Here is a 12,110-nt window from a genome sequence, read left to right as displayed (position 1 = left end):
TCAGACCAAGGAGAGAGGAAAAGGAGAACTGGAGAGACAGGCTGAGACAGAGAAGTGGGAGGGACATTTGAGAATCAATTTCTTACAACTTGTTTTCTTGCACAAACAGCCTTTACCCTCCATCCCTGTAGCAAGGGGGAAAAATGGCATGGGCCATGGCCACTTGGCAGATTAAGCAACAGCTGAGGGGAGATGCTGGTGAATTGAGGCCCAGACAAAAGGGTAGGGGCAGGAGAGAGGAGAAAAGGAATGGGAGAGTGAGAAGAACTAACATTTTTTGAGCGTCTACTATAAGAGGAACCAGGCTAAGAACAGGTTGGGGAGATTAATCGCTGCAGCAGATGACTACTGTCTTGGTATATATTTCATTGTCATCATCCTCAATAACTAAAAAATTATTCAATAACTCAATAATTGCTAAGGAAAACCATGTGTCAGGTGCCATGGCTGGGACTACAGGGAGCTAGCTCCTGCCATAGTCTACTAGGGGAGGCAAGACCTAAAGAAATGACAAGTCTTCAACAGTAGCATATGCTTCATTGAGTAGATGCCAACCAGTAAGTGTGCTAGGGATTCAGAAGGAGAGGTCACCATGAACTGGGATGGTTGAGGTACCTAGGGAGAAATCAGGCCCTGAGCCCAAACCTGAGTGGAGAGCAAGGGTAGGGAAATTAGCATGGACACAGGCATAGCAGCAAGAATGCAGGTGGTAGTGTTCAAGAGACGGTAAGCATGTTTATTATTATTTTTATATCACTTTGTATGTTGAGGCCCTTTCACATACATCACTACAGGAAATGACTGTTGTCCTTCGCAAGCCCAGCTAAGCCCTAAAACAGATGGCCATTGACAGTATTAAATGAACTCTTACTATGTATAGATCACTATCAGGTGTTACAGGGTATGTGGAAGTGTGTAGTCCCTGCCCTCAAGGACAAAAAGGATTTTCCTTAATCAAATGTCCAGTGAAGATTCCAGGATGACTCTGTGGCACTTAAGTCGTATGCCTGATAAAAGGCATCTGGCTCTGGCCAGCAGGGGCAAATCTAAATAAAACTGGATTTGCCATCTATCAAGATACTCCATTGGAGATGGTCCAAAGGGTTTTCTGGTGACTCAGCAGTTTTCTTCTCAGACTTGGTCACCAAACTCAGCAGGTCTTGTGTCCTTCAAATTCTTTCTCATATATTACTTCAAAAATACAGAAGTTTGTCTCTAGCCAAACATGAGTTAGTTCAGAACCAAAGCCAAAACCACTGCAGATTATACCTGTAACTCATCCCATGTCTGAGACAGTAACACCGCAAATGATGAGCATTCTGACTCTGCAAGTAATCCTGGAAAGCAACAGGTACCAGGACAAAAACCAAAGAACCAAAAATAAAAAGGCAACGCATATGGATATCTTCTAAATTGGTCAAACTTGGGCAAAGGAAAGTTGGAAACTCTAACCTAAGGGGAAAAAAAATCCTCATCCTGGCCCTTAAAGGGCCAGTTAACGCTGAGTAGGAGGAAACAAGCCGAATATCACTCAAGACAAGCTGAAAATACAAATCATTTCAGGCATCTTCATAGTCTAATTATATGGTTATTTCCATGAGGGAGCAGTCTATCAAGAATTTCAGCAACTTTCAGAATTGCTATGTAGGTACTTATGACAGAATTAGCAGATACCTGTCAGTTACTTAAAAAAAAAAAAAGCCACAGGGATATTGAGCAGAGAATTAGCTACTCAGGTCAACTAGAAAGCTTAAGACTGCAGATTCTGAGAGGTCAGCACTCATTGTGGTGCTTTAACCTCCTGCCTCCTCAGACATCTGAAGGCCAAATACACAATGAAAAGGTGATCTCTGGAGGCTTGGGGTTCTGGGCTCTGATTTTTAGTTGGGAAACCTCTTTTCAAGGCATTCTGAAGGACTTTTGGAAGTATCTTGAATTCATATGCCCTAACTTTGTAACAGAAAGCTGTGGATCTCATTTCAAGGCATAATCCTTGCCACAGGCTAACTCTTGAACAGCAGATTCTTCAAAACTATCAGGTACCTCTCCCAAAAGCAAACAAAAAATCAGCACGTTCTTGAGATTCTTTATTTAAAGTAAATACCCCTGGGTCAGACTACTGTGTAATCAAGCAGGAAAGTGCTCAGGAAATTTGGTTGTGACTAATGGCCTTCAGTCTTGGATCTTATGATTTTGTTGTTGCTGTTGTTTAAGCAAGCAAATTGTACCGTAACCTTTCTGTTAATTCAGAAAACCACAAATTTCATGAAACATCAGGTTCTGAAGTGAACTAGAAGTGAGCACAACTCATGCTACGTTAGTACTCCCAATGCAAGGGGGTAAATGAAGCTACCCAAATCACCCATGGTAAGGCATCCCAAAGGAAGACACCATGTATGGACTCTGGTTTGGAGAAAGCAGATGATTCATCTTAATATTATTCTTTTAAAGATCGGAGCAATAACTTTCCAAGCAACTGAATGATGTTTTAATATACTCGGTTGCTAAAGTTGCAGAAGAAATATAATCTCTGCATCTAAGAGAATCTGGCCAAGCTATTTGAGTGAACACCAATTTATATCTATCCTGAATGTTAAGATACTTTTTTTGAATGTTAACTTAAAGATACTTGTATAAAAGAGTAGGGGAAAAAATGTCTGGTGGGCAGACACAGAGTTGGACAGGAAGGTGGTGGATATTCTGACACCCTTAAAGTATCTTACTCTCTCCACATTGTACAGACCATCCTAGGAGAGATGTGTTATTATGCTATTGCAAGAATATTTGAAACTCCCCAAGCCACACTCTCTCAGGGTGACCTTGGAGTTATAGCCTCCATCCTTTACTTCTCTCCAAAAGAAAGTTTAAATATTTTTATGGTCTCTACTTCATTCATATCTAAATTAAGAACATTTTTGAAAGGAGAAAAAAAAAGGAACCTTTTGCACAATCATTGGTTTCCCAAGATATTGCAATGAAATAGCCATGTCCCTAGGTCAGCAATGGTTCTGAAGAAAGCATCATTTTACAGTGCTTGGACTAGGGAATCAAACACTTTGAGCTACATTCCCAACTCTTTCTTTGGCCTAATGAACACGCCTTTGTTTTTTTTTCATTCAAAAGATGTTTACTCCAGGGCAAGATGGTGGCATAGGGAGGTGCAGAATTTAGTTAGTCCTCTGGAACAACTAGCATATTCCAGGAACAACTAGTAAATAGTCTGAAACAACTATAAATTGTCAGGAATGGGTGGAATGGCCGAGATCTCAGCATAGAACTGTAAGTAAAGCCCCCCAACTGCGGAGCTGGCGCCCCTCCCCCACCGGCACCTCAGGCTGAGCTGAAACACTTCCCTGTGAGAAAAAGAAGCTGTCTACTAGGTGCAAGGGATGGTATCTCGACCATGCTTCAAATGCAGTTTTAGTTAACAAATTTGGGCTACTGAATACAAGCTAGGAGCACAGATAAACCTGGAGCAAGCAGGAAAGGAACCAGAGGCTTCTCCTGGCAGAGAGGAGGTGGGGGACTCATGGGAAAAAAATTCATAAATAAATAAAAACAGAGGCTTTTGGCATCAGCTGAGCTCAGAATACTGAAAAAGGGCTGTGTGCCAAGAAAAGGGACACACAGAACTGGGGACCAACCCTGGTTCTTGACTGGTAACTAGGGGGCTGGGTACTGGCTCTAAAAAGGGGACTTCTTGCTTTTCTCCTTTTTTTTTCCCTCTCATTCTAAGTAGCTCCTTAGAGAAAGCCTCAGGCATTTTCAGTTGTCAGCACTGACCCACGCAAGGGTGGAGTTAAGATAGCTAGAAGGACAAAGGAAGAAGTCAAGTGTAGGAGATAAAGCCCTAAAGGGCTTATCTTCCCTAAGAAAAGCGTGAGGTGGGGCCCAGCTCAAATGGCTGCCCTCCCTCACAGAACTCAGATCCTAGGGCCTGGGGAAGAAAAAACAGAAACAGCTTAAGTTTGGCTTCTGACACTCTCAGCCCCTGGCAGGGACAGGTCTACTAAGAATTAAAGGCAACACACCTCTTTACACTGGTGGGGAGCTGCAGGCTGACAAGCGCCACCTACTGGGCAAGACAGGAAGAGCACAGCATCTAGAGGCCTCACAGGAAAGTCTGACAACTTTCTGGGTCTCATCCTCAGGGAAACCTGATACTGAATACAGTCTCCTTCTGAAACCTTGGCCTGTCTGGTCTGGGAAAATCTGATTGGGGTAATCAAGTAAACCAGATGTCTAGACAACACAAAATTAAGAACACCATAGAAAAAATGAAGATATGGCCCAAAGGAACAAACTTACACTTCAAATGAGATACAGGAGTTGAAACAACTAATTAAAGATCTTCAAACAAATATGCTAAATCAATTCAAAAATCAAATCAGTGAGTTGAGGGAAGATACAGCAAAAGAGATGAAGAACATGAAGAAATTGGGTGAACATAAGGGAGAACTTGAAAGTTTGAAAAAATAATTGGCAGAACTTAAGAGGATGAAAGGCACAAGAGAAGAGATGAAAAACACAATGGAGACATACAACAGCAGATTTGAAGAGGCAGAAGAAAGGATTCAGGACTAGAGGGCAGTACATCTGAAATCCTACAAACAAAAGAACAGATAGGGAAAAAAATGGAAAAATATGAGCAGGGTCTCAGGGAATTGAATGACAACATGAAGCACATAAATATATGTGTCACGGTTATCCCAAAGGAGAAGAGAAGGGAAAAGGGGCAGAAACAATAATGGAGGAAATAATCACTGAAAATTTCCCATTTCTTATGAAAGACATAAAATTACAGATCCAAGCAGCACAGAGTACACCAAACAGAATAGATCCGAATGAACCTACTCCAAGACACTTAATAATCAGATTATTAAATGTCGAAGACAAAGAGAGAATTTTGGAGGTTATTTTTATGCATTTTATAGATATTCCTTTTTAGTTATTAGCATATTAGAATAGCTAGAAGGAAATAACTGAAACTGTTTTACTGCAATCCAGTATCCTTGAGTCTTGAAGACGATCATATAACTATATAGGTTATAAGGTGTGACTGTGTGATTGTGAAAACATTGTGGCTCACTCTCCCTTTATCCAGTTTATGGACAGATAAGTAAGAATAAAAGGGGACACAAAGTAAATGAATAATGGGGGAGGAGGGAAGGAGTATGAGATGTTTTGGGTGTTCTTTCATACTTTCATTTTTGTTCTTATTTTCATTTTTATTTCTTGGAGTAATGAAAACATTCAAAAAAAGTGACTGTAGTGATGAATACACAACTAAATGATGATACTGTGAACAACTGATTGTACACTTTGGGTGATTATATGGTATGTGAATGTATCTCAATAAAACTGCATTAAAAAAAGATATTTACTCAATACCTACTATGTGCCAGGCTCAGTACTAGATGCTACAGCTACATCAGTGAACAAGATAAAGTCCCTCTCACAAGCATACATTCTAACTGGAGGAGACAAACAAAAAGAAAATAAACAAGGTAACAAAATTCAGTGATGGTAGTTGGGGACAGGAACAGGATAGAGGGGAGGGGAAAGAGAAGCCCTCCTTTAGATGGTCAAGGAATTGCTCCAGGAGGCAGTGACAGCTCAGGGGAGATCTGTGTGATAAGCAAAAGGTCCATGGGAAAATCTCTCCTGGCACATGGAAAAGATACAAAGGCTCTGAAGTGGTAAGGAATCAAAAGAATTGAAGGAAGATCAGCATAGCAAAAAATGCATGAAAGGGAGACTGGATAGAAGGGAGAAAGGAAAGGTGGACAGGACTGCAGAACTTAGGGCACTGCACCAGACAGGAAGGAATTGAGATTTCAAAGTGAGATGAGATACCACTATAGGGTTTGAAGCAGGCCTAAGCCATCTGAACCAGGGAACAGACTTAATGAGGATCAACTGTCTGAAGAGTACTACACAGAGAATCTGATGTTCTCTAGAAAGGGGTCCCAGAGACTCAGGAAGGGACATGAAGCATAACTGCAGGTCATCTTGGAGCCAAACATTAATGAGTTGACCCAACCCTATCACCTTCTCTAGTCCACCCTCTTGGTACTGGAATCCCTTGGACAATACCATGCATTTACCACATCTACACTCGAACTGCTCCAGAGACGAGACCCTCACTCCTCTGCCAGCTACATTCAAAATTTCTTCCTTATACTCAGCCAAAATTGGATTCCTTGTGGCTTTTATTCACCTGCCTTTATTTACCCTTCTGGGCTCTACCAACAGCTATTATACAGCAAGAATTCCCTTCTCAGGCAAGTCAGGACCAGTTTCCTTCAGTCACTCATCTGTCTTCTTTTTTAACTTTTTATTATGGAGAATTTAAAAGCTCACAAAAGTAGAATAGCATAACAAACTTCCATTTATGCATGGAAGCTTCAAGAATGTTTAATTCATGACAAATCCTGTTTCCACCTGACACCCTACTTTGATTTCCTTCACCAACTTGGTCCTGCCATTTGTCTTACAGGTGTGCTCTGGCCAGCTCAGAGGACTATCAGCTCACTCCTTTGAAACATCACGTTTCTAATATAGCCTAATAGCCCTATTACATTTGTGGTGGTCACAAATTCAATTTACTCAAACGCTCCTACCAGAGCTTGTGTAGTGGGGTTTTTGGACCCAAGTGCAGGATTATATATTTGTCCCCAAAGATCTTCACCTTATTGGATTCAGCCCATTCCTCCAGGATATCATGATCTTTTTGAACCTTGACCCTCCTGAAGTGTTCATGACACCTCTAAAATTTGAAAAGCAACAAATACCTCTACCCTCTATTAGGTTAAGAAGAGAAGTAACAGGAATAGGAACAGGAAAAATTAGAAAGTGAGTAAAGCTGGGTAGGACCTGAGGGAACATTTAGTCAAACCCCTTATTCTGTAGAAGAGGAAACTAAGACTCATTGAAACTCTGTGGCTCAAGACCACCCATTAGGTAAGGGCAGGTTAGGCTAGAAGCTAGGCTTCATTCTCACTGCTTTTTCCACCACTCCTTCTACCTTACCAAGTCCTCATGAGGAAGTGCTCTATGATAGAAAGTGCAGGTTACTGCCAGCCAGGCTAGTGTCTGTGAGCCACTATAAACTGATTTCTAGATATCTACTAACAATTATCCACTCATCCAGCAAACAATTCAATTATCAGTCTTTGCTCTTTGACAGGCTCCACTGCCTTCCATTATTTCCCAAGTTTCTCCCTCAACCTTTAGAGATTAGGTTGGGAATCATTTTCCTCTGCTCTTAGCTCACAGTATATAGGACTATGTAACTGAATCAGAGTTAGGAATGTTAAAAAGCTCATAAACAATAAAGGATTCACATACATTAGAAATGAGAGATTATCTATTATTCAAAAAGCCACAAAATACCTCCTTTAGATGCTTATCAAAATATATATCTTAAAAACTCAGCACTCGAGAATGATTTTTACAATTATTTGTACCTGAGAAAGAATAAAAATGGAACTATAAATATAATTTCACACAATAATTTGGATAATATACAAGAAGTATCAGGATGTTTTTCTGACACTTCTCTTTGCAGTTAACTAACCACCCACCGGAGGAGAAACTAAACTCAGGTCAGCAGAGCTCAGGGAGCCTCCTCATAAAGTAGCAGTACACTCAGGGATTTCCTTCCCTCAGTAAAAGACATAAGGAGGGGAACCAGCCTGGGAGCTTTACCAAGAAGCACACAATCCAGCTTCTTACCCAATTTGCTGGCATCAATTATCAAACCATTTGCTCCTCTTTACAAGAGGAGATCCTTTAGAAGGTCCCAGTAATTTCTGCTTATACTGTTCGACTAGCTGGTTGAAGCGGATTTCTGTCTTATTTCCCTTCACTTTTTTCCTTGGTACCTACAAATAAAAGGAAAGGAAACACAAGGTAATGAGCTTCAAGCATTAAACACCACCTTACCCTCAGGCCACTCACAGGAGAAAAAAAGCAGGTACACAGATCTTGTCCACCAGAAAGGGATGGACTTCCAGAGAGTGACCCTTAGAGAGAAAAACTCAAAAAGAATCATGCATTGGTGAGCAGACAGACCAGGAATGCACAGAAGGGCCTCCATAAGACACTTTTCAGGTGTTTCAGAGACCTCTCCTACTCTAGCTCCCAAATGCTCACTTTATTCTCATCAACAGACTGGTCAGCCTGGAGTTTGGATATTCTTCCTTTCTTTTCCTCACCAAGTAGACAAGCCCTACTACTACTGATCAATCTTAGCACCAATAAAAATGGGGTAACCAGACATTATATACCTCATGATGCAACAGGAAGCACAAAGCACCATCAATGAAACATTTTTGCCAAGAAAACTGAACTTGAATCTAATCAAGGCTCTAAATCTAACTACCAGTTTACAGGCAATATAGGGTATTACAGGAATAAGTTAAATGACACTACAGGAAGCAAGGAACCAAATTTAAAAGGTACTTCATTTTAAAGGGTGAATAACTTGGTTTCTCTAATAAATTAATAGCATGGATTAAAAAGGGGTGCTGTGGTAAGTAGATATTACAAAATAAAAAAAGATTTAAGAGATAAAATAACCAAATGTAGTACATGAACTTTGGATTCTGATTCATACTAACCAACTATGAAAGAACATTTTCAAGCAATGGAGAAAATTTTAATATGGACTGCATATTGGTTATTAAAGGCTTCTTATAATTTCATTACGTATGATAATGGCATAATAGTTATTTTTTTTAAAAGACTTGATCAGTCAGACAGGCATTCTGAGGTATTTACATGTGAAGTGGGGTTTGCTTTATTATACTGGGTGGGGGCATGATCATGTACCTCAACACTCTTTAAAAAGCTACAGTTCTGCCTACAGCTACAATCCAAAAGCACCCCCCTCCTTTTTCCTCCCCCCCAACTAACTAAGGTACAAAAGTAGCTGCCAGCCCCAGCACAGCACTGCAATACCCAAAGTGCCTTGTGTCCTACTGAACTCACCTGCTTGGAAGATAATTTCTGTCTCTCTTCCTTCCATTGGTTTATCTGGGGCTTTGGCTTTATGGGAGGGAGACATTTTGCTTTGCCTTTGTCCCGCAACCTGAAATAAGATGGTACAGTAAGCAGTCACCCTGAGTCCCTCCTCTAACTGCCACCCCTGAGGTTCTCTCAGCTCAGAAGATAAAATTCTTTTACACTGACTCTTTCCAAGCCTATGAAAAGTTAACTCATTCTAAAAGGCAATACTGCAACAGAATGTCCTAAAGTTCAGCATTTATATCCTTATTGAACAAATATTTTAAAAAGATCTGTACTTTTGTACATAGCACTAATCAGTTGCCATGAAGAGAAACCACAGGGGAACCTCAAGTAGGTAGGACTCAGCTGATAGTTCTCTGGACAGGAGGAAGCTCTTCAAAAGATGAGAAAAACGGCATGAAAGCCTGTCCTAGAAGGCTCCTCAGAGGCCCTCTCTGCTGGTCCTGTTACCTCCTTCATTTGATCCAAGAGTAACATCTCTGCTGATGTGAAGAGACACTTGTGTATTAACCCTTCAGGTATGAATGGTGCAGCAGAAAGCACCCCTTTAATCTGAACATATGCTACAAAGAAGAGCAAAGCAAAAACAACCCCACTTAATGGCCAACAAGCGCATGGTCATCAGTCATTAAGGAAACACAAATCAAAACCACAGTGAGATTTGGGAACACAACATTATGAATATGACTTCTATGGAACCGTATTTTTGAAAGTAGTTAAAATGGGTAATTTCATGTTGTATACGTTACCACAATAAAAAGCTAAAAAAAAAAAACAAAATCCATAGAACTGTACAAAATGAAGAGTGAACCCTAATGTAATAATAATGTAATTAATAATATAATAATTATATTGGTTCATCAAATGTAATAAGCATACCAGACTAATGTAAAATGTTAATAGAGAAAACTGTGGGGGTAGGGGGAACCCTGTACTTTCTTTGTAATTTTTCTGTAAACCTATAACTGCTCTAAAAAAATAAAGTCTATAAAGAGAAAAACAAAAAACAAAAAAAAAACGAGATACCACTGCAAGCTCACTAACTTAGTGAAAATTAAAAAACAAAGCAAACAGAAAATAACTGTTGGTGAGGATGTGGAGAAATGTTGAACCCTTGTGCATTGCTGGTAGGAATGTAAAACGGTTCAGCTGCTGTGGAAACAGTTTGGTGGTTCCTCAAAATGTTAAACATAGAATTACTCATCATTCCGACTCCTAGGTACATACCCCAAATAATTAAAAACAGGTACTCAAACACTTGTAAACAAATGTTCATAACAGCAATATTCACAACAGCCAAAAGGTAGAGAAACCCAAATGCCCATCAGTGGATGAACAGATAAATAGTGGGATACACATACAATGAAATATTATCTATCCTTAAAAAGGATATGGCACTAATAATACATGCTACAAGGTGGATGAACCTCTAAAACATGCTGAGTTAAAGAAGCCAGGTGCAAAAGGTAACATATTATATGATTCAATCTATATGAAATATCCAGAATAGGTAAATCCAGAGAGATAGAAAGCAGATTGGTGGTCGCCAGGGGCTAGGGGCAGGGGGAATGAGTAATAACTACTTAATGGGTAGGGGGATTTATTTTGGGGTTATGAAAATGTTTTGGAATTAGATAGAGGTGGTGGTTGCACAATATTGTGAAAGTACTAGACACCACTTTAATTGGTCACTTAAAAGTGGCTAATTTAATGTTATGTGAATTTCACCTCAATTAAAAAAACACACACACATAATAACCCAACCCCACTTAGGAAGCAACCCACTGTTCTATGCTGCTCTGTCACATCTCACCTGATTTTGGGGCCTCGGTGTGAGGGGAGCACCAGGACCTTTCTTCTTTTCTTTCCATCAGGCAGCTCCACTTGCTCCACTTCAGCCTTGGTCTGGAACCCTGTCCATAAGGTGGAGCCCATCTTCCCCTTCTGCTCTGGGGAGGCCTTGCTTTTCCCCCGTGGGTGGTTTTGGGCTGCCTTCTGCTGTTGGTCTTCCCTAGGCTTAGGCTGCTCCTTCTGGGGCTCACCAGTTGCAGATTTTGATTTCATTTTTTGCTGCGTAAAACAAGAAACTGCCATCTGGTTTCTGGACGAGGTTTGTTTGTTGGAAACACTCAGATGAAGAGGAGCTTTTTGTGAGCTTTGTGAAAGATGGGGAACTTTCCCCCCCAACAGCTGAAGAGTAGAAGAAAATTAATATAAGCAGTTCCCAAGCCCTGCCATAGAAACAGATGTTTACTGGGTGGGGGACACAAAACAACCACCCCCCTCCCCATAATGTAAGAAATAGGTGAAAAGTATATGCCCAGGACTCAAAAACCAGTAGCTTCACAATCAACTCTGTAACAATGATTTAAGGCAGTACATGACTCTACAACTAGGATAACAAAGTTGCCTTAAACAATGACCTGATCTCAGGTTTTCCACTCCAGGGCCAATGTAGTAACCACTGAAATTGCTCATCTATTGGTGATGTTCATGGTACATACCACAAAGACACCAAATGTCTGACATATATGCAAAGTAAAGTATACTATCAATAAGAGTCATGGTGTCAAGAAAAACCTGGTCCTACATGTCCTGGAGGAAGATGAGTGTGCCAGTTTGGATGTATTATGTCCCCCAAAATGCCATTATCTTTGATGCAATTCTGTGTGGGTAGATGTATAGTGTTGATTAGGTTGGAACCTTGTGATTGAGTGTCTCCATGGAGACCTGACCCACCCAACTGTGAGTGACACCTCTGATTAGGGTGTGACCTCTTGATTGAATATTTCCATGGAGGTGTGGCTCCACCCATTCAGTGTGGAACTTGATTGGTTACTGGAATACCTTAAAAAGAACCACACAGGCCCAGAAGCAGAGCAACTGAGAATGACATTTTGGAGAGGAGTTGCAGCTGACAGACACATGATGAAGACAGCCATTGGAAGCTGAAAGTTGATATTATGGAGAATGCCATTTTGAAACACAATCCGGAAGCAAGCACATGCCAGCCACGTGCCTTCTCAGCTAACAGAGGTTTTCCAGATGCCAATGGCCTTTCTCCAGTGAAGGTACCC

At 40.7% G+C, this 12,110-nt stretch overlaps 1 protein-coding gene across 6 annotated transcripts in view; it reads right to left on the bottom strand.

Annotated features, from left to right (window-relative positions):
* The window catches only part of RBM28 (RNA binding motif protein 28), a 110,589-nt gene that overhangs the window by 74,689 nt on the left and 23,790 nt on the right, over positions 1–12,110 (bottom strand). For 4 of the 6 annotated variants that reach the window (XR_005216971.1, XM_037836234.1, XM_037836236.1 and 1 more), the window contains exons 17-19: positions 10,847–11,103; positions 8,995–9,094; positions 7,738–7,886 (exon numbers count right to left, since the gene is read on the bottom strand). Coding sequence is in view for 5 of the 6 variants with exons in the window: in XM_037836234.1 (XP_037692162.1) it covers positions 7,752–7,886; positions 8,995–9,094; positions 10,847–11,103 (492 nt within the window). In the remaining variant the exon portion in view is untranslated. Of the gene's footprint in view, positions 1–5,291; positions 7,887–8,994; positions 9,095–10,846; positions 11,104–12,110 lie in introns of those variants that run through there. The other 2 variants (XM_037836232.1, XM_037836237.1) reach the window with 1 other exon arrangement.

Source organism: Choloepus didactylus, chromosome 5 (genome assembly GCF_015220235.1).
Source record: "Choloepus didactylus isolate mChoDid1 chromosome 5, mChoDid1.pri, whole genome shotgun sequence".
In the NCBI taxonomy this organism is placed as follows: domain Eukaryota; kingdom Metazoa; phylum Chordata; class Mammalia; order Pilosa; family Megalonychidae; genus Choloepus; species Choloepus didactylus.
This window is presented reverse-complemented; position numbering and strand designations above follow the sequence as displayed.